Source organism: Mustelus asterias, chromosome 1 (assembly GCF_964213995.1).
Source record: "Mustelus asterias chromosome 1, sMusAst1.hap1.1, whole genome shotgun sequence".
In the NCBI taxonomy this organism is placed as follows: Eukaryota; Metazoa; Chordata; class Chondrichthyes; order Carcharhiniformes; family Triakidae; genus Mustelus; species Mustelus asterias.
The window spans coordinates 183,500,689-183,522,712 of NC_135801.1; the positions used below are offsets into that span (position 1 = coordinate 183,500,689).

The following is a 22,024-nucleotide window of genomic DNA, read 5'->3' on the forward strand; positions in this document are numbered from 1 at the left end:
TTGCATGTTCTCCCCGTGTCTGCGTGGGTTTCCTCCGGGTGCTCCAGTTTCCTCCCACAGTCCAAAGATGTGCGGGTTAGGTTGATAGGCCAAGCTAAATTGCCCCTTAGTGTCAGGGGGATTAGCAGGGTAAATATGTGGGGTTATAGGAATAGGACCTGGGTGGGATTGTGGTCAGTGCAGACTTGATCGGCCGAATGTCAGTACTGTAGGGATTCTATGATCACGGAGCGACCAGGCCATAGGTAATTAATGTGCAGGGTCGGGGGATTACAGGGGTGGGGGAGCGATGTTGTGGTTCATGGGATGAGGGGCGTTGCAGGAAGAGGGATGGGCAGGGTTGGCAGCATGGACAGTGGGGTGGCTATTAGCAAGCCCTGCCGCTATTTGATATCCAATCTCTCAATCTGACGCTGACTTTTGAATGGACCTACCTCGCATTAAGTTGATCTTTCTCTACACCCTAGCTATGACTGCAACATTACATTCTGCACTCTCTCCTTTCCTTCTCTGTGAACAGTATGCTTTGTCTGTATAGCGTGCAAGGGACAATAGTTTTCACTGTATATTAATACATGTGACAATAATAAATCAAATTAAATCAAATCAAAGAGTGCTTTTGATCGAGGGACCCTCCCTCTCCCCTCCCTCCTCTCCCTCTCCCCTCCCCCCGCCTCCCCGCTTCCCTCTCTCCCCATGGTGGCAAGCTGGCAACATGGTTTTGCAGTGGTTCTCCACATGGCGCCAAGTTTAGCATGGCCTATCAACCTGCAACTAGGTTACCAACAGCACCGGCAAGGCAAGGCCCTATAGTGGTTGTTTATTGGCCACCTCAGGGCTTTGAACAAAGAACAATACAGCACAGGAACAGGCCCTTCGGCCCTCCAAGCCCGCGCCACTCTCTGGTCCAAACTAGACCATTCTTTTGTATCCCTCCATTCCCAGTCCGTTCATATGGCTGTCTGGATAAGTCTTAAATGTTCCCAGTGTGTCCGCCTCCACCACCTTGCCTGGCAGCGCATTCCAGGCCCCCACCACCCTCTGTGTAAAATATGTCCTTCTGATATCTGTGTTAAACCTCCCCCCCTTCACCTTGGGCAGTGATGGAGTGGGAACGTCGTCCATGGGCATTCCTGCCCAGAATATAACTCTGCAGGAGGTGGGGTTCCACCATCCCATCTAATTAGATGCCCTTCCCACCTCCACCCCAACGGGAGCAGGTGATTCCGCCCGTGTACACACAGGCCGACGCTCCCAGCACAGTGCCGGGGGTCCCCCTTTCCTCTGGGATATTAAACCGAGCCATCCTCTGCCCTCACAGGCAACTGGAAGCAAAAAGACGAGTGTCAGGTAAAACTCTATCACTGTACAGTTAACCAGAGCTGCTGTGTGAGCCAGGGTATGCCGTATCGCTCTTACCGGTGATGTTGCCCGCTGCTCCTGTCGGTACAACAATCTCCACCACAGGAAGGGGCGTCTCCTTCATTGAAAGGCTACAGTGGAAGTACGCATAGAAATGGTGTGCAATCTGCACCATGACACGGGCCCAGTTGATGGAGTTTAAACTCATCACGTTGTGTCTCTTCACAAACGTAGTGTCAGTAAACACGTTCCGGATTGGCTCGTCAAGTTCATCACTTGTACCGTCGACTGGGTAAGAAACACAGTAAGAAGTCTCACAACACCAGGTTAAAGTCCAACAGGCTTATTTGGCAGCACTAGCTTTCGGAGCCCCAAGCCCGTTCTTCAGGTGAGTGAGGACTCGTGTTCACAAACAGGGCATATAAAGACATATAAGACATAAAGGCATATAAGAAACATAGGACAGACTCAGAACACAGAAAAATGTGGAGAAGACAACACAAACCAGAGAGCAAGCAGCTTTAATCATAGACAGTGCAGAAAGAGGCCCATTTGGCCCATCGAGTCTGCACCAACAACAATCCCAACCAGGCCCTATCCCCATAACCCTTCGTATTTACTCTCTAATCCCCCTGACCCTGAGGGGCAAATTAGCATGGCCAATCCACCTAACCCACACATCTTTGGACTGTGGGAGGAAACCAGAGCACCCAGAGGAAACACACGCAAACACAGGGAGAATGTGCAAACTCCACACATATAGCCACCCGAGGCCCGAATTGAACCGGATCCCTGGTGCTGTGAGGCAGCACTGTGCCACTGTGTCTCCTGGCTTCACATAAATCCATCCCATTCACATAAATCTTCAAAAGGGAGAATCACCACAGTCACTTACTCGAGGTAAACAGTTTGCATTGACTGACATATTCACAATCAGAGTCACACCCTACGCCATTATTATCAAATTATCAGCGAATAAACAGATAGAACTATCACAGCTTAGGTATTATACTGAATGGCATGGAGCAGGGAACCCAGAGTTAGAAAGTCAGCTCTTTTCCGACATTGTGTTTCACCCAAGGAAATATGAGGCTAAGTTGCTCACTGTTAAAAAAAAGTTAAAAATGAAGTTCAACCACAGCTTTGCTTTTCACCCATTGCAGAACGTATCATCACGTGGAATTTACACTTCAAAAGCAGGCTATTTTATAGAAACAAAGAAGATAGGAGCAGGAGGAGGACATTTGGCCCTTCGAGCCTGCTCCGCCATTTATTACGATTATGGCTGATCATCCAACTCAGTAGCTTAATCCTGCCTTTTCCCCATAACCTTTGATCCCATTCACCACAAGTGCTATATCCAGCTGTCTCTTGAATACATATTCCGCCCACCTGATCCTTACATCCTCTCACCTTCCTTCATTGAACCCCATCAACCTATCCTTCTATTCCTTTCTCACACATGCACTGATCTAGCTTCTGTTTAAATGCCTTAAATGCCTCAATGCTAGTTACCTCAGTTATTGCTTATGGCAGCAAGTTCCATATTCTAACCACTCTTTTGTTTCACTCCCAGGGTGTGGGTATCCATTAGATGAGTTTCTACAACCAATAATGATCGTTTCATGGTCACTATTACTGAGACTAGCTTGATATTCTAGTCTCAGCTGCCCTGGGGAGATCTCATAATCTTGTAGAATTCTATCAGGTCGCCCCTCAACCTCCGTTGTTCCTGTGAGAACAAACCAAGTTTCTCCAACCTCTCCTCATAGCTAATGCCCTCCATATCAAGCAACATCCTGGTAAATCTTTGCTGTACCCTCTCCAAAGCCTCCACATCCTTCTGTGGCGACCAGAATTGAACGCTATAGTCCAAGTGCGGCCTAACTAAGGTTCTATAAAGCTGCAACATGACTTGCCAATTTTTAAACTCAATGCCCCGGCCGATGAAGGCAAGCATGCCGTATGCCTTCTTGACTACCTTCTCCACCTGCATTGCAACTTTCAGTGACCTGTGTATCTGTACACCCAGGTCCCTTTGCCTATCAATACACTTAAGGGTTCTGCCATTTAATGTATATTCTGTATACTCTTCTTGGATTTTTGTTTATGAGTCTCACAATCAGGATTTCAAATTAAAAATCTTGATAATATTTTCCAAGTCAATGGAAAATAAACACTGGCACAATGCTTAATGAGCTGTCAATCCGCTAGGAAACCTTTTGGCATTGGTGGCACAGACCAATTTTATCCCATAGAATTATGCAGCATGGAAGGAGGCCCTTTGGCCCATTGACTCTGGGTCTGAAATTAGTCATGATGTGGAGATGCCGGCGTTGGACTGGGGTAAGCACAGTAAGAAGTCTCACAACACCAGGTTAAAGTCCAACAGGTTTATTTGGTATTTGCTACCAAATAAACCTGTTGGACTTTAACCTGGTGTTGTGAGACTTCTTACTGAAATTAGTCCCAGCCCTTTCTCCCATAGAAATGCAAATGTTTCAAATTCTTTGTAAAGTGCTTTGAGGGGGTGGGGGAGGGCTGTGAGTTTGCTCAATCTATGTAAACGATAGTTCCTTCTTTCTTCTTTATATGTTCGATAACAATATTGGACATATAAGGAACAAAGAACAGTACAGCACAGAAAGAGGCCCATCGGCCCACAAAGCCTGCGCCAACACATGTTGCCTTTCTAAACTAAAGGCCTTTCATTAGCGTGGTCTGTACCTCTCTATTCGCTGCCTATTCATGTATCTGTCAAGATCTCTCTTAAATGTTGCTATTGTATCTGCTTCTACCACCTCCTCTGGCAGCGCATTCCAGGCATTTACTACCCTCTGCGTGAAAAACGTGCCTCTCACATCTCCTTTAAACTTTCCCCCTTTTACCTTAAACCTAATAATTGACATTTCTACCCTGGGAAAACTCCAACTATCCATTCTATCCATGCTTCTCATAATTTTGTAAACTTCTACCAGGTCACCCCTCAGCCTCCGACATTCAAGTGAAAACAAACCAAGTTTGTCCAATCTCTCCTCGTAGCTAATGGCATCCAAACCAGACAACATCCTGGTAAACCTTTTCTGTACTCTCTCCAAAGCCTCCACATCCTTCTGGTAGTGTAGTGACCAAAACTGTACGTAATATTCCAAATGTGGTCTAGCTGAAGTGCTATACAGCTGCAACATGACTTGCCAATTTTTATACTCTACCGATGAAGGCAAGCACGTCATATGCCTTCTTGACTACCTCACCCACTTGTGTTGCCACTTTCAGGGAACTGTGGGCCTGCATGCCCAGATCCCTCTATACATTAATGAGATTCCTCTGTACGTCAGTAATGTAGCCCCATGCCATTAGCAGGACCTCACACATAGCCAAGGAACATTGGAAAATCCAGATGTGCATGCCACTGATTTTCCAATGTGCCGATCTCTCAATGGGCAGCTCACCATTATCTAAGTTATTTTGACTCTGTGCAAACTCCTGGCGACGTGAAAGGACCTCAAAAAAATCACCTGACAACGTTGATGTCAGGAATGGGAAACACTCACAAACCTGCAAACACGTGGACGTTATCTTCAATGACAGTCGTCATCTGCAACTCTTGAATTAGACTACAGCGACCATGTGGCAGCAAGACGATGATATTCACGTTGTTCATGCCCCGGATACTTTCGATAGCAGAGCTGCCAGTGTCTCCTGATGTTCCTGTGGTTGAGATGAAATTGATGACTTTTTGCCTTATTGGAGTTAATGGATCAAGTTCCAGAGAATCCAGGCAGGAATCACAATAGAAAGAAAACATAGTATATCATGGACCATGATTATGCTTCAAAACCTCTGTGCACTGCGTGGGGTACTCTGTGCGGGGTACTCTGCGCGGGGTACTCTGCATGAGGTACTCTGCGCGGGGTACTCTGCATGAGGTACTCTGCGTGGGGTACTCTGCATGAGGTACTCTGCGTGGGGTACTCTGCGCGGGGTACTCTGCGCGGGGTACTCTGCGTGGGGTACTCTGCGTGGGGTACTCTGTGTGGGGTACTCTGCGTGGGGTACTCTGCATGGGGTGCTCTGCGTGGGGTACTCTGCGTGGGGTACTCTGCGTGGGGTACTCTGCATGGGGTACTCTGCGCGGGTTACTCTGCGCGGGGTACTCTGCACGGGGTACTCTGCACGGGGTACTCTGTGCGGGGCACTCTGCATGGGGTGCTCTGCGCGGGGTACTCTGTGCGGGGCACTCTGCATGGGGTGCTCTGCGCGGGGTACTCTGCGCGGGGTACTCTGCGTGGGGTACTCTGCGCGGGGTACTCTGCACGGGGTACTCTGCGCGGGGTACTCTGCGCGGGGTACTCTGCATGGGGTGCTCTGCGCGGGGCACTCTGCATGGGGTGCTCTGCGCGGGGCACTCTGCATGGGGTGCTCTGCACGGGGTACGCTGTGCAGGGTACTCTGCATGGGGTACTCTGCATGGGGTACTCTGCGTGGGGTACTCTGTGCGGGTACTCTGCGTGGGGTACTCTGTGCGGGTACTCTGCCCGGGGTACTCTGTGCGGGTACTCTGCCCGGGGTACTCTGTGCGGGTACTCTGCCCGGGGTACTCTGTGCGGGTACTGTGCATGGGGTACTCTGTGCACCACTGGAGTGGCAGGTGGTGGAATTTGAATTCAATTTTAAAAATCTGAAATTAGGAATCTACTGATGACCATGAAACCATTGTCGATTGTCGGAAAATCCCATCTGGTTCACTAATGTCCTTTCGGGAAGGAAATCTGCCGTCCTTACCTGGTCTGGCCTACGTGTGCCTCCAGAACAACAGCAATGTGGTACTCTGCGCGGGGTACTCTGCCCTTCAAGGGCAACCATGGATGGGCAATAAATGCTGGCCAGCCAGCGACGCCCGTGTCCCACAAATGAATATAGAAAGAGCCTGCCCTGCCATTCAATACCATCACGGCTGATCTGGTTGTGGTCAACACTGCTTTGCCATCTGTGCCCCCATAACCCTTCACTCCCTGAATTGCTGATAAGATTCAAAATATATCTTCCCTGTACCTTCTCTAATGCCTTGATATCCTTCCTAAATTTCCCAGAATTGGACACAATACTCCAGCTGAGACCCAAACAATGATTGACCAAGAGATTTGACAAGAGTCATAGAAAATAAACCAACCTGTAAGGTTTTCAGGCAGAAGAATCGCTCCTCTTCACTTACCTACTACAATAGTGACGTGTCTTTTCCTCTTCTTCAGGAAGTACTGGAGCAACTGTCCGACACATGACATCGCAAGGTCCTTAAAGGCGTAAGTCACGCCGTGCCATAGCTCTAGAACGTTCAACCCTCCTTCCAGTCTGGCTAATTCCACAATGTCTTCATGTCGAAATCTCCGGAATGCCTGGCTGATCAACTCTGAAAATTGTAAAGTAAAACTTTATTTATTAGTCACAAGTAGGCATACATTAACACTGCAATGAAGTTACTGTGAAAATCCTGCACAGCGCCTGTTCAGGTACACTGCAGGAGAATTTACCATGGCCAATTCACCTAACCAGCATGTCTTTGGGCTGTTGGAGGAAACCGGGGCAACCGGGGGAAACCCACACAGACACGGGGAGAACGTGCAAGCCCCATATAGACAGTGACCCAAGTCGGGAATCGAACCCAGGTCCCTGACACTATGAGACAGCAGTGCTAACCACTGTGCCACTGTGCCGCCCTAAAACCAGCCTGGTATTAAAAACAATGCTGGAACTGCTGGGCGGCGTAGTGGCACAGTGGTTAGCGATGCTGTCTCACAGCACCAGGAACCTGGGTTCGATTCCTGGCTTGGGTCGCTGTGCGGAGTCTGTACATTCTCCCCGTGTCTGCGTGGGTTTCCTCCGGGTGCTCCTGTTTCCTCCCACAGTCCAAAGATGTGCGGATTAGGTGGATTGGCCATGCTAAATTGCCCCTTAGTGTCAGAGGGACAGGTTAGGGTAAGTGAATGGGGTTATGATGGGATTGTGGTCAGTGCAGGCTGGGCTGAATAGCCTCCTTCTGCACTGTAAGATTCTATGATTCTATATATAGAAATGCTCAGCAGGTCAGATGCCATCTTTTGAATCATAATTTCCGAGCATGGGATTTAGCGGGATTCCCCAAAGACGCACTGGTGAATCCCTCTCAGAACTTCACAGGTAAGGTTTGTGTAGCAGTTGCTCAGAAACAGAAAGTTCCTCTGGGCAATTGCACTGTGCTGGGAACCTTCAAAAAATGTAATTTAAATCACTGACCCTGATGGTTCCAACACAGTTACACTAATAATTATTCCAACAAGGTTAAAAAAATTAAAACCTCTTCGCACTTCTGGATATCTATTGTAAACATGTAGACTGATTCCACCTGAGAACTCCTTCCACACCCCTGACCCCTCAGGACACTTCCCCACACCCTTGTCTAATAAACCCCCCTGATTTCCCCCACCATCCTGACCCCCTGACCCTACCCCAACACCTGGACCCCACCCATGACATCTGAACCAACCCCCACAAGTCCCTCCACTCCCCACCATCTCCACTCTCCACCCCCACCCCGATCTCTGGTGCCCCATATCAGACTTCAGAGCCCCCACCCTACCCTTGACCTCCGACATCCTCATCCCCCTACCTCCTCCCTGGCCTGTCAATTTCAATGGGTGGCACAGTGGCGCAGTGGTTAGCACTACTGCCTCACAACACCAGGGACCCAGGTTCAATTCCAGCCTCGAGTCACTGTCTATGTGGAGTTTGCACGTTCTCCCTGTGTCTGCGTGGGTTTCCTCTAGGTGCTCCGGTTTCCTTCCACACTCCAACGACGTGCAGGTTAGGTTGATTGGCCATGATAAATTGACCCCAGTGTCAGGGGGATTAGCAGGGTAAATGAGCGTTGCGGGAATAGGCCCTGAGTGGGATTGTGCTGGGTACAGACTCGATGGGCTGAATGGCCTCCTTCTGTACTGCAGGGATTCTATGATTCTATGAAGCTTGCCTGCTTTATGGCAGCTAGTACGGTTAAAAAAAAGAGGGGCGGAGTCTCCTGGTATCCGCCGGAGCTGAACTCCACGGGGGTCTGCAGGGATTCTTTCGATGCAGGCCCCAAGTTGCTCCGGCCATCACAACTTTTAGTATAGTTTTCAAGACCAGGTTAAGTGCGCATCAAAGCCTTCTAATCCCTGCAGGCCATTATTTTCTGATGCTAGTCTGAAGTTATGGCCCAATGTTTCAGGTCGAGATTATCTTTCATCAGAACCAGTTCTACAGTAAAAGCTTTTCCAGCGGGGGTTGTTGTGATGCTACTGTGCCTTTAAGAAAGGTTTTTAGAATCATAGAATCTAAGGCCATTCTGCCAATCAAGTCTGCACTGATCACAATCCCACCCAGGCCCTATCCCCATAACCCCATGCATTTACCCTAGTTAGTCCCCCTGACACTAAAGGGCAATTTAGCATGGCCAATCCAGCTAACCTGCACATCTCTGGACTGTGGAAGGAAACCGGAGCATCCGGAGGAAACCCACACACACACACGGGGAGAACATGAAAACTCCATACGGATGGTGGCCCAAGCCGGGAATCGAACCCAGGTTCGTGACACTGTGAGGCAGCAGTGCTAACCACGTACCACTGTGCCACCCTCATGTTTATGTGCTGAATATGTTTCCTCGTCCCTTCCATCTTATCGGAGCAATTCTGTCTGAATCCAGAAGCACTATTATTACTGCAGCAACATAAGCGATCTTAATTGATGCAGTGTTTGTTTTGATCTGAATTAATGCAGGGTTCTGTTATTTTGTGTTTTCCCCTGGGATTGCAGAGTAGGGCTTGATTAAGTAGATTGACAGGTAAGGTCATATGACTGGGTACAGCTAGACTTCCACAGAGAACCCAAAGCAGTCTGCTTTTGGGATTTTTAGAGAGAGATTCCTTTATCTGTACGTCTTGCTCAGTCTGAAATGAAAACCGGAATCTGCCACGAAATAAGCCTTTCTTTCTGAGATTTTACTGTTTGGGGGGCAGAACTTTCTCTGGACGTTGCTACATGAGAATTAGAACATAAGAGCGTAAGAACATAAGAACATAAGAACTAGGAGCAGGAGCAGGCCATCTGGCCCCTCGAGCCTACTCCGCCATTCAATAAGTTCATGGTTGATCTTTTCGTGGACTCAGCTCCACTTACCCACCCGCTCACTATAATCCTTAATTCCTTTACTGTTCAAAAATGTATCTATCCTTGCCTTAAAAACATTCAATGAGGTAGCCTCAACTGCTTCACTGGGCAGGGAATTCCACAGATTCACAACACTTTGTGTGAAGAAGTTTCTCCTCAACTCAGTCCTAAATCTGCTTCCCCTTATTTTGAGGCCATGCCCCCTCGTTCTAGTTTCGCCTGCCGGTGGAAACAACAGCCCTGCTTCTATCTATTCCCTTCTTAATCTTATATGTTTCTATAAGATCTCCCCTCATTCTTCTGAATTCCAATGAGTATAGCCCTAGTCTACTCAGTCTCTCCTCATAAGCCAACTCTCTCAACTCCGGAATCAACCTAGTGAATTTCCTCTGCACCCTCTCCAGTGCCAGTATATCCTTTCTCAAGTAAGGAGACCAAAACTGTACACAGTACTCCAGGTGTGGCCTCACCAGCACCCTATACAGCTGCAACATAACCTCACTGTTTTTATAACTCCATCCCTCTGGCAATGAAGGACAAAATTACATTTGCCTTCCTAATTACCTGCTGCACCTGCAAACCAACTCCTTGTGATTCTTGCACAAGGACTCCCAGGTCCCTCTGCACAGCAGCATGCTGCAATATTTTACCATTTAAATAATAGTTCATTTTGCTGTTATTCCTACCAAAATGGATGACCTCCCATTTACCAACATTGTACTCCATCTGCCAGACCCTCGCCCACTCACTTAGACTATCTATATCCCTTTGCAGACTTTCAGCGTTCTCTGCACACTTTGCTCTGCCACTCATCTTAGTATCATCTGTGAGTTTTGACACACTACACTTGGTCCCCAACTCCAAATCATCTACGTAAATCGTAAACAATCATAGTCCCAACACTGATCCCTGAGGCACACCACTAGTTACTGATTGCTTACCAGAAAAACACCCATTTAGCCCCACTCTTTGCTTTCTGTTAGCTAACCAATCTTCTATCCATGCTAATACATTACCCGTAACACCGTGCACCTTTATCTTATGCAGCAGCTTTGGTGCGGCACCTTGTCAAATGCCTTCTGGAAATCCAGATACACCACATCCACAGGTTCCCCATTGTCCACTGCACATGTAATGTTCTCAAAGAATTCCACCAAATTAGTCAAACATGACCTGCCCTTCATGAACCCATGCTGCGTCTTACCAATGGGACAATTTACATCCAGATGCCTCGCTATTTCTTCCTTGATGATAGATTCGAGCATTTTCCCTACTACAGAAGTTAAGCTAACTGGCCTTTAGTTACCCGCCTTTTGTCTATCTCCTTTGTTAAACAGTGGCATCACATTTGCTGTTTTCCAATCTGCGGGAACCACCCCAGAGTCCAGCGAATTTTGGTAAATTACCACGAGTGCATTTGCTATTTCTCCCGCCATCTCTTTTAGTACCCTGGGATGCATTCCATCAGGACCAGGAGACTTGTCTACCTTTAGCCCCATTAGCTTGCCCAACACTACCTCTTTCGTGATAATGATAGTTTCCACGTCCTCACCTGCCATAGCTTTCCTGTCATCAATTTTTGGCATGTTATTTGTGTCTTCCACTGTGAAGACTGACACAAAATACCTGTTCAATGCCTCAGCCATTTTCTCATTTCCAGTTATTACATCCCCTTTCTCGTCCTCTAAAGGACCAATGTTTACTTTAGCCACTCTTTTTCGTTTTAGATATTTGTAGAAACTTTTGCTACAATTTGTATATTCTGAGCTAGTTTACTCTCATAATCCATCTTACTTTTCTTTATAGCTTTTTTCGTGGCTTTCTGTTGACCTTTAAAGATTTCCCAATCCTCTAGGTTCCCACTAATCTTTACCACTTTGTATGTATTTTCTTTCAATTTGATACCCGCCTTTATTTCATTAGATATCCATGGCGGATTATCTCTTTTTCTACAGTCCTTCCTTATCACTGGTATATACTTTTGCTGAGCACTGTGAAAGATCACTTTGAAAGTCCTCCACTGTTCCTCAATTGTCCCACCATAAAGCTTTTGCTCCCAGTCTACCTTAGTCAATGCTTCCCTCATCACTTTGTAGTCTCCTTTGTTTAAGCAGAAGAAAGACAGGTGTCTGCTTGGATCACTCTCCAAAAGTGTCAAACATCTTTGGTTTTGTGCTAACTGGTTCTAAAGAATGGATCATGTCTGTGGGGGATACTGCTGAATTGGAACAACAATAGAGATAGCGAGCTGTTAAGAATTATACTTTGTCAGGTTTAAATATTTTAATTGTTAAAAGTTGTGCTAATTTTTGATATATTCTGACTGTGTTATTAAATAAAGTTTGTTTTAATAAAAGCTAGTGGGTCACTTGAATCATACCTGGAGTGAAACACCTCATGCTCACTCTGATGCCAAAGTCAAACGTAAAAGTTACGATCCAGGCTAACTTCACAGAATCACAGAATATTACAGTGCAGAAGAGACCCTTCAGCCCATCGAGTCTGCACTGATGCATGAAATGCCCTGACTTGCTCACCTCATCCCACTTGCCAGCACTTGGCCCATAGCCTTGAATGTTATGGCGTGCCAAGCACTCATCCAGGCTCTTTTTAAAGGATGTGAGGCATCCGTCTCCACCACCCTCCCAGGCAGTGCATTCCAAACTGTCACCACCCTCTGGGTAAAAAGGTTTTTCCTCAAATCCCCCCTAAACCTCCCACCCCTCACTTTTAACTTGTGTCCCCTTCGTAACTGACCCTTCAACTAAGGGGAACAGCAGCTCCCTATCCACCCTGTCCATGTTCCCCATAATCTTGAACACCTTGATCAGGTCGCCCCTCAGATTTCTCTGCTCCAACGAAAACAACCCAAGCCTATCCAACCTCTGTTCATAACTTAAATGTTCCATCCCAGGCAGCATCCTGGTGAATCTCCTCTGCACCCCCTCCAGTGCGTTCACGTCCTTCCCATAATGTGGCGACCAGAAATGCACACAGTACGCCAGCTGTGGCCTCACCAAAGTTCGACACAACTCCATCATGACCTCTCTGCTTTTGTAATCTACACCCCGATTAATAAAGGCGAGTGTGCCATATGCCTTTTTCACCGCCCTATTAACCTGCTTTTCTGCCTTCAAAGGTCTATGGATAAACACGCCAAGCTCCCTTTGTTCTTTGGAACTTCCCAGTGTCAGACCTTTCATAGTATACTTCCTTGTCAAATTACTCCTTCCAAAGTGCATCACCTCACAGTTTTCAGGGTTAAATTCCATCTGCCACTTATCCGCCCATTTGACCATCTCGTCTATATCTTCCTGTAACCCAAGACACTCAACCTCACTGTTAATCACCCAGCCAATCTTTGTATCATCAGCAAACTTACTGATCCTACGCCCCACATAATCATCCAAGTCATTTATATAAATGATGAACAATAGGGGGCCCAGCGCAGATCCCTGTGGTACGCCACTGGTCACTGGCCTCCAGTCACTAAAGCAGCCGTCTGTCACCACCCACTGTCTCCTACCGCAAAGCCAATTCTGAATCCACTTTGTCAGATCACCCTGTATCCCATGCACATTTGCTTCTTAATAAGCCTCCCATGTGGGACTTTGTCAAAGGCTTTGTTGAAATCCATGTAAACTACATCAACCGCATTACCCTTATCCACACACTTCGTTACATGCACAAAATATTAATCAAATTTGTTAGGCCTGACCTACCACTGACAAAACCATGCTGACTATCCCTGATCAAACCTTGCCTCTCCAAATGGAGATAGATTCTCTCCTTCAGAATCTTCTCCAATAGATTCCCAACCACAGTTGTGAGACTCACTGGTCTGTAGTTCCCTGGCTTGTTTCTACATCATTTCTTAATTAGTGGGACCACATTAGCTGTTCTCCCATCCTCTGGCACCTCCCCCGTGGCCAGGGAGGAATTTTAAAAATCATAAAATACCTTGCAGTTTCTGATTTGGTTCTAAACAGTGTCTCTCACTGAGTCTCCAGGCACCAGTTGCGTCCATAAAACTCCCCCTGAAATGTCCAGGATTCCCAAATGAAGCAGGAATTGCAAGGAACAGATGCCCATTCATGATCAAAGAAATCTCGACTTCCTCTTTTAAAATCTACTCATGCCTTGCTGAAACTATTAGTTTTAAATAATGCAACTAGACCCACTCTGTACAAATACTTTTATTATTTATTCACTCACTGTGAGACAATGCTCATGTTGACAATATTTTTAGTGTTTTACCTTAACCCCTGATGCTCATGCTCACTTCGCTTTGCTACTAAACTCAAAGAACAAAGAGAACAAAGAACAAAGAAAATTACAGCACAGAAACAGGCCCTTCGGCCCCCCCAAACCTGCACCGACCATCCTGCCCAACTGTACTAAGCTCCCTACCCTTCCAGCGACCGTATCCCTCTATTCCCATCCTATTCATGCATTTGTCAAGATGCCCCTTAAAATTCACTATCGCATCTGCTTCCACGACTCCCCCGGCAGCGAGTTCCAGGCACCCACCACCCCTGTGTAAAAACCGTGCCTCGTACATCTCCTTTAAACCTTGCCCCTCACACCTTAAACCTATGCCTCTGAGTAATTGATTCTTCCACCCTGGGAAAAACTCCTTCAGCAACATATTCCTCACCTTGAGGCTTTACAAACAACCAAGCACCGTAGGCCCACAGAGCTAGAAAATGCTGCTGCTTTTTTAGTGGATAAATTCTAACTCACAACACCAAGATGTACTAATATCAACAACTCGAGAAATAATGGGAACATAGATTTAAAATGTACAGAGTAAACTTTGAGAGGTTGACTGGCCATGCTAAAAATTGCCCCTTAGAGTCCTGAGATGCGTAGGTTAGAGGGATTAGCGGGTAAATATGTAGGGATATGGGGGTAGGGCCTGGGTGGGATTGTGGTCGGTGCAGACTCGATGGGCCGAATGGCCTCCTTCTGCACTGTAGGGTTTCTGTGATTATAGAACATAGAACACTTCGGCCCACGATGTTGTGCCGAGCTTTATCTGAAACCAAGATCAAGCTATCCCACTCCCTATCATCCTGGTGTGCTCCATGTGCCTATCCAATAACCGCTTAAATGTTCCTAAAGTGTCTGACTCCACTATCACTGCAGGCAGTCCATTCCACACCCCAACCACTCTCTGCGTAAAGAACCTACCTCTGATATCCTTCCTATATCTCCCACCACGAACCCTATAGTTATGCCCCCTTGTAATAGCTCCATCCACCTGAGGAAATAGTCTTTGATTCTATGATTCTATGAGGCCATATGGTTCAAAGTCTGAGAAGATCCACTCTTATATTTGATCCCTGTGCAAGCTTGGGTCAAAGGTAGTGTTTATGTTGCTGTGTTCGATGTTTGTAAGTTGAAGCCTAATTTTGAGCATGCAATCTAGGCTGACACTGCAATGCTTATAAAGTATAGCGTTATCTTCCAACCTCATATTCTTGTCATCTCTAAGACCTCCTATTTCACAATCCCCCATAATATTTCTCAACTTGACCTTTGTCTCAGCTTATCTGTTGCTGAAAACCTTCATCTCCTTCCTTTGTTACCTATAGAACAAAGAACAAAGAACAGTACAGCACAGGAACAGGCCCTTCGGCCCTCCAAGCCTGCGGTGATCATGTTGTCCTATCTAGACCAACTGCCTGTATCCCTCTATTCCCCGTCTGTTAATGTGTCTATCCAGATAAGTCTTAAATGTGGCTAACGTATCTGTCTCAACCACCTCACTTGGCAGTACATTCCAGGCCACCACCAGCCTCAAGTCTAATAGATGTGACTATTCCAATGCACTCCTGGCTGGTCTTCCACGTTCCATCCTCCAAAAAATTGAGGCTATCCAAAATTCTGCTGCCTTTGCCTTAACTGGCATCAAGTCTTGTTGTCCTCTGCTTACTGACCTACATTTGACCACCCGGTCAGCCAGCATCTTAATTTAAAAATTCTCATCCTTGTTTTAAATTCCCTCTAGCACCTTTCCCGTCCCTATCTCTGTGTCTTCCTCCAAACCCATAACCCTCTGAGATATCTGCAATCCTCCAATTCTGGCCTCACGTGCATTCCGAATTATAATTGCTCCATCGTTGGTGACCGTGCCTAGGTCCTGAGCTCGCAATCTCCTTCCTACCCCTCTCCACCCTTCTATCTCAATTTTCCACCTTTAACACAATTCTTCTCATCTGCCTCTTTGACCAAACTTTTGGTTATCTGACCTAACATCTCTGAAAGATCATGATTCCAATTAAACCTGTTGGATTTTAACCTGGTGTTGTGAGACTTACATAAATAAGCAATTGTTCTAATTTTGTCAAGATAGCATCAGTGACTAATATTCAATATAATTCACTGGGGAGCTAATGAGGCTCTCTACAACAATGGAAGCTATTTCTGAAACCGTATGGAACAACTATGCAGCAAACAAAGGCAACTGGGACAATTTTACCAAAAAAGTTCAAAGTGCCAAACGAGCATGAAAGCAGAAGAAAATCACAGCTTTTTTGGGCAACATAGAAGTTGAACCTTACCTGGCAAAAATAACTTGACAAACTTGAAATGCACCAGTCGGGTCAGTGGGCGGGACCTAAATCCCCGAAAAGCCGGCTGATCGTAGCAGAAGGTACCAGTGTGCATGTGCAGGTTTCTGTGCTCTGAGAGCAGCAGAAACTTGTCACTGCCTCTGCTGCTCTCAGCTACCCTTCTGGCCCAGCACCCTCCCCGCTACCGCAGCGTTCCACAGCCAATCGAGAGCCCAGGATAATCACAAACTCCCTCAACTGGGAAAATTACAAATCCCCCGTCCCACCGGATATCTGGTGCTGGTAAGAGCGCGGGAGGCAGGAAATCAGGTGCAAACCCAATTTTTCGGCTCTCTCTCATGATCTTACTGGCTCGCCTCGCCCATAGGCTGGCGGGGCGAGAAGTTAAGATCGCGGCCAACATTTTGGACAATTATCCCCCAATGGTAATGCTGACAGACCCAAGACCCAAGTGGGAATGGAGGAATACAAAAGAATGATCTAGTTTGAACCAGGGAGTGGCGTGGGCTTGGAGGGCCGAAGGGCCTGTTTCTGTGCTGTATTGTTCTTTGTTCTTTGTTCTTGTTCTTTTCCCTTTGTGAGGATGGATGTTATTTTGTAAAATATTTTTGGGGAATGTTGCATTATTCTGTAAAGAAGGCTGTGTGTCTATCTGTGTGTGTGTAAATTGTTTAATTAAGCTGGGGAATGTTAATGGAGACCATTTATCTGGAAGAGTTGAAGGGTAAAAGGAGTGAAGGATTTAAAACATGTATTTGTAATGAAGCTACAGTCAAGTGGTTTTATAAGTAAAGGCACAAAGTTTTAGAAATTTGCATTAGGAGATAGAGATGGACTGTTTATTCAGCTGTTAAATTTCAAAGGGGCATATAGGCTTTTACAGCTTGCAAAGGTTTCGTAAGTGAAGGAGATGTACGAGGCAAGTTTTTTATACAGAGGGTGGTGGGTGCCTAGAATTCGCTGCCGGGAGAGATAGCGGAAGCAGATACGATAGTGAGTTTTAAAGAGCGTCTTGACAAATACATGAATAGGATGGGAATAGCAGGATATGGTCCCTGGAAAGGTAGGGGGTTTTAATTCAGACGGGAAGCATGGTTGGTGCAGGCTTGGAGGGCAGAAGGGTCTGTTCCTGTGCCGTAATTTTCTTTGTTTGTTCTTTGAGGGAAACTTATAAAATTTTATTTGATGCCAAAACTAGGAGCAATAGGAAAGGGACAAAATATTTCTATACTTTGGAAAAGTTAAGTTCACAGAAATGCTGAAAGCAATGGAATTGAAGATGAAAAGGAAGGAAAGGGTATGTAAGGGGAGACGTTGAGCTGATTTAGTGTTGGCTATGTGGTGAAGACCACTTGGAAGAAGCTCTGATCTAGGAGAAGGTGAAGTTTGAATCAACCATCCAGTCAAGGCAGAAAAGTTTGGTGCTGCAATAAGTAGTCTTGGTCTGGAGTTTCTGAGATTTCCATAACAGAGTGGAAGCAAATCTTAGAGGTCATGTGGCCTCGTTAAAGCAACAGCAGTTTTTTTAGGTAATATTACTGGATTACTACAATTAAACATATAAAGTAAAGTTTATTTATTAGTCACAAGTAGGCTTACATTAACACTGCAATGAAGTTACTGTGAAAATTCCTTCGTCGCCACACTCCGGCACCTGTTCAGGTACACTGAGGGAGAATTTAGCATGGCCAATGCACCTAACCCACACATCTTTGGACTGTGGGAGGAAATCGGAGCACCCGGAGGAAACACATGGGGCGAATGTGCAAACTCCACACAGACTGTGACTCAAACCAGGAATTGAACCCAGGTTCCTGGCACTGTGAGGCAGCAGTGCTAAACATTGTGCCAAAGGGAGTATGACCTGGATGATGTTGGAGTCTGGCCAAGTAGAGAGTCTTTAGGGGAGAATGTTTTGTGAGGCTAATTTTTATTTTGTGAGATTAATTTCTGGTTGTATCACAGCTTGGTCTGGCTCCTGCTCTGTCCAAAACCACAAGAAACTACAAAGGGTCGTGAACGTAGCCCAATCCATCACTCAAACCAGCCTCTCATCCACTGACTCTGTCTACACTTCCCACTGCCTCGGAAAAGCAGCCAGCATAATTAAGGATCCCATGCACCCCGGACATTCTCTCTTCCGTCTTCTTCCATCAGGAAAAAGATACAAAAGTCTGGGATCACATACTAACTGACTCAAAAACAACTTCTTCGCTGCTGCCATTAGACTTTTGAATGGACCTCCTTCATATTAAGTTGACCCTTCTCTATACCCTAGCTATGACTATAACATTACATTCTGCACTCTCTCCTTCTTTCCCTATGAACGGTATGCTTTGTCGGTATAGCACTCAAGAAACAATACTTTTTACTGTATGCTAATACATGTGACAATAATAAATCAAATCAAACTTTGTAACTGTAATCTTGGCTTCTTAAGATTCCTTTTCTTCTTGTAACTAACATTTTACTTTTAATTTTTAAAATCCTCAGAATGTTACTGGATCTCTCACTGCAGAGTTCGGTACATTTTATTCTCGTTTTCAGAATATGAAAAAAAAGGGTATGGCCCCTTAGTCAAGTTTCCCTCTGTGATTGGTTTTGCTTAGCAATTAATGTCTGCTATGGTCATAGCACTTTCCACAGACTAATCTGGCTAATCTGGCTACCAGCGCGCATAAATCAGCAAATTATGCGAAACCTTTATGAGTTTGATCCCAGCTGGAATATTGTGTTCAATGCAATGCAAAACACCTTAGAAAGGATGTGAAGCTATGGAATGGGTGCAGGTAATGGTTCCAGGATTGAAGGAGGTACAGATACATGGAGAAGCTGAGAGGAAATTTGATGGAGGGGTTTAAAATTATGAGGGGTTTAGACAGAGTAAATAATGAGAAATGTTTTCCAGTTGTGGAAGGGTTAAAAGTCACAGATTTAAGATGAAAGAACCTGGGAATTTTTAAAAATTCAACATACGGTTACGATTTGGAATGCACTGCTTGAAAGGGTCATAGACACAGAGCCTTTTAAAGGGAATTGGAAAAATATTAAAGGAGAGAAAATTGTCGGGCTATAGGGAAAGAGTTGGGGAGTGGAACTAGCCTGATTGTTCTTCAAAAGAGCATGTGCAATGGGCCAAATGGCCTCTTTTTAGAGTCATAGAAACAGAGCAATTCAGCACGGCAACAGGCCCTTCGGCCCAATCGGTCCATGCCAATCATTGTGCCTTCCCAGCTAGTCCCAATTGCCCGCGTTTGGCCCATATCCCTCCAATCCTTTCCCATCCATGTACTTATCCAAATGCTTTTTAAATGCTTTTGTGTTGTTCTATTCTACGAATCTACCAACCTCTGCATTTTTGACTTGGGAAGTGTGGTTATTTGGGCAAGACACTTCAGACTGCCTGGCAGCGATGAACCTGCGCCTCATCATGACCCAACGAGAAGAACCATCGAATCCCTATCATGCAGAAAGAGGCGATTCAGCCCATCGGGTCTGCACCAACTCTCCGAAAGAGAACTCCGCCCAGACCCTCCCCTCTGCCCTATCTCCATAACTTTTTGCATTTAGCACAGCCGATTCACCTAACCTGTATATTTTGGGACAATAGGAAGAAACTGGAGCACTCAGACGAAACCCAAAAGTTTAAAGTTTATTTATCAGCGTTACAAATAGGCTTACATTAACACTGCAATGAAGTTACTGTGAAAATCCCCTAGTCGCCACACTCCAGCGCCTGTTCGGGTACACTGAGGGAGAATTTAGCATGGCCAATGCACCTAACCAGCACGCCTTTTGGACTGTGGGAGGAAACCAAAGTACCCGGAGGAAACCCACGCAAACACGAGGAGAACATGCAGACTCCGCACAGTGACACAAAGTCGGAATTGAACCCGGGTCCCTGGCACTGTGAGGCAGCAGTGCTAACCACTGTGCTGCCCCACCGGAGGGAGCGACTGTAAAAATTAGACAAAGAGAAGCTTACCACTTAAATCTTCCCTTGGTAAGTCCTCTCTGGAAATGAAGAGTGAACAAATCTCCTCTACCAGCTGCGGGTAACTGTAAGTGCTCCAAGTCTGCAATGTGGTCAAGTCGAGGCTTGGGATATCTTCAGGCATAAAAAGGCCACCATCCGGGGCATAGCCAGAGAAGAGGACCTCCCCGAAGCTCACATCGGTTAGTTCACCCCGTGTACTTGCGTATTTCATTTTGCCCAACCTGTGTGACAAGAGTTAAAAAGTGAAAAGTCAGAACCCACTTGTGCAGGCGGAAGGCACTTGGCATCATTCAGAAAAACCTACTTCTGTCTTCACGAAAGAACAGTTTGAAATGTGTGATATCAGATCGGGTGTAAGCAGAACAAAGTGGATAGAAAAGCGAGTGTGGCACGAGGAAGTTCCCTTCCCTGACTGTGTGAAATTTCATAGCTGCATTGAGGTCGGTACACTGGAGCTGCAGCAGACTAATGCTGCCAGGTACTGCCCCGTGAGAAAATACCAGGTCTCTGGGACATCACGACAGTGCAGGGGACTGGCTTTTGCCTCTTCATCAATTCCCAACAATGGGAATGCAAAGTATATATTTTTAAAATTCATTTGTGGGACATGGGCGTCGCTGGCTGGCCAGCATTTATTGCCCATCCCTGATTGCCCGAGCGCAGTTGAGAGTCAACATCGCTGTGGCTCCAGAGTCACATGTAGGCCAGACCAGGTAAAGATGGGCGATTTCCTTTCCCTAAAGGACATTAGTGAACCAGATGGGTTTTTCCGACAATCGACAATGGTCATCAATAGATTCTTAATTCCAGATACTTATATTCCATGTTATGTTATGAATGAGATGAGCAGATGTAAGGCTGTGGTAAGATGTAAGTACACTAATTGAAGGCTCAAGTGATTGCAATGTGCGACCCAGATGAAGGGAAATTCAAGCACTTTTGCACAACATAGCGGGTAAGGGAAAGATGGTGGATGTGTGGACTACAGTCCATTCAGGGAAGATTTGGTAGGCTTTGGTTGTTCTCCATGGTCATTCATGGGGATATGAGCATCATTGGCAAGGCCAGCCTTTATTGCCCGAAAGCTCTCCCAATTGTGGTACAAGACCCTAGATGTTGGTGAACGGGTCTTTGTAGGATCAGTTAATCCTGGGCAGTGCGTGTGCCATTGTTATTTCTCATGGTTAGGTCGATGCTGGGTGGTCCGTCCAGTTGTAATCTTTCTCACTTCTTCTGTAGCAGTTTAATACAGTTGCTAGCCCTTTTCAGAGGGGAGGTGATGGCCTAGTGGTATTATCGCTAAACTATTAATCCAGAAACTCAGCTAATATTCTGGGAATCCGGGTTCGAATCCCGCCACGGCAGGTGATGGAATTTGAATTCAATAAAAAAAAATCCAGAATTAAGAATCTACTGATGACCATGAAACCATTTTCGATTGTTGGAAAAACCCAGTTGGTTCACTGATGTCCTTTAGGGAAGGAAATCTGGCATCTTTATCTGGTCTGGCCTACATGTGACTCCAGACCCACAGCAATGTAGTTACTTTCAACTGCGCTCTGAACAAGGACAACTAGGGATGGACAGTAAATGCTGGCCAGCCAGCGATGCCCATGTCCCATGAATGAATGAATGAAAATAAAAGTTAAGAATCAACCCCATTGGTGGCCTAGAGTGGCCAGACTGGGTAAGATGGCAGAATTCCTTCCCCAAAGAGATGTCTTGAAGGACAGGAGTGAACCGGATGGGTTTTCTGGATGACCTCATTCTTATCATTACCAAGAATTGCTTTTAATTCCAGATTTCTTCATTGATTTAAGATTGCATCTGCTGTGGTGGGATTTGAACTCATGTCTCTGGGGCATTCATCGTGATCTCTGGATCATTAGTCCAATAATATTGC

At 46.0% G+C, this 22,024-nt stretch overlaps 1 protein-coding gene across 2 annotated transcripts in view; it reads right to left on the reverse strand.

Moving 5' to 3' along the window:
- thnsl2 (threonine synthase-like 2) overlaps window positions 1–22,024 on the reverse strand; it is a 37,764-nt gene that overhangs the window by 10,145 nt on the left and 5,595 nt on the right. For both annotated transcript variants that reach the window (XM_078224062.1, XM_078224072.1), the window contains exons 2-5: window positions 20,110–20,342; window positions 6,578–6,772; window positions 4,921–5,073; window positions 1,420–1,650 (exon numbers count right to left, since the gene is read on the reverse strand). In XM_078224062.1, the coding sequence (XP_078080188.1) occupies window positions 1,420–1,650; window positions 4,921–5,073; window positions 6,578–6,772; window positions 20,110–20,332 (802 nt within the window). In that variant the 5' untranslated portion in view covers window positions 20,333–20,342. The remainder of the gene's footprint in view (window positions 1–1,419; window positions 1,651–4,920; window positions 5,074–6,577; window positions 6,773–20,109; window positions 20,343–22,024) is intronic.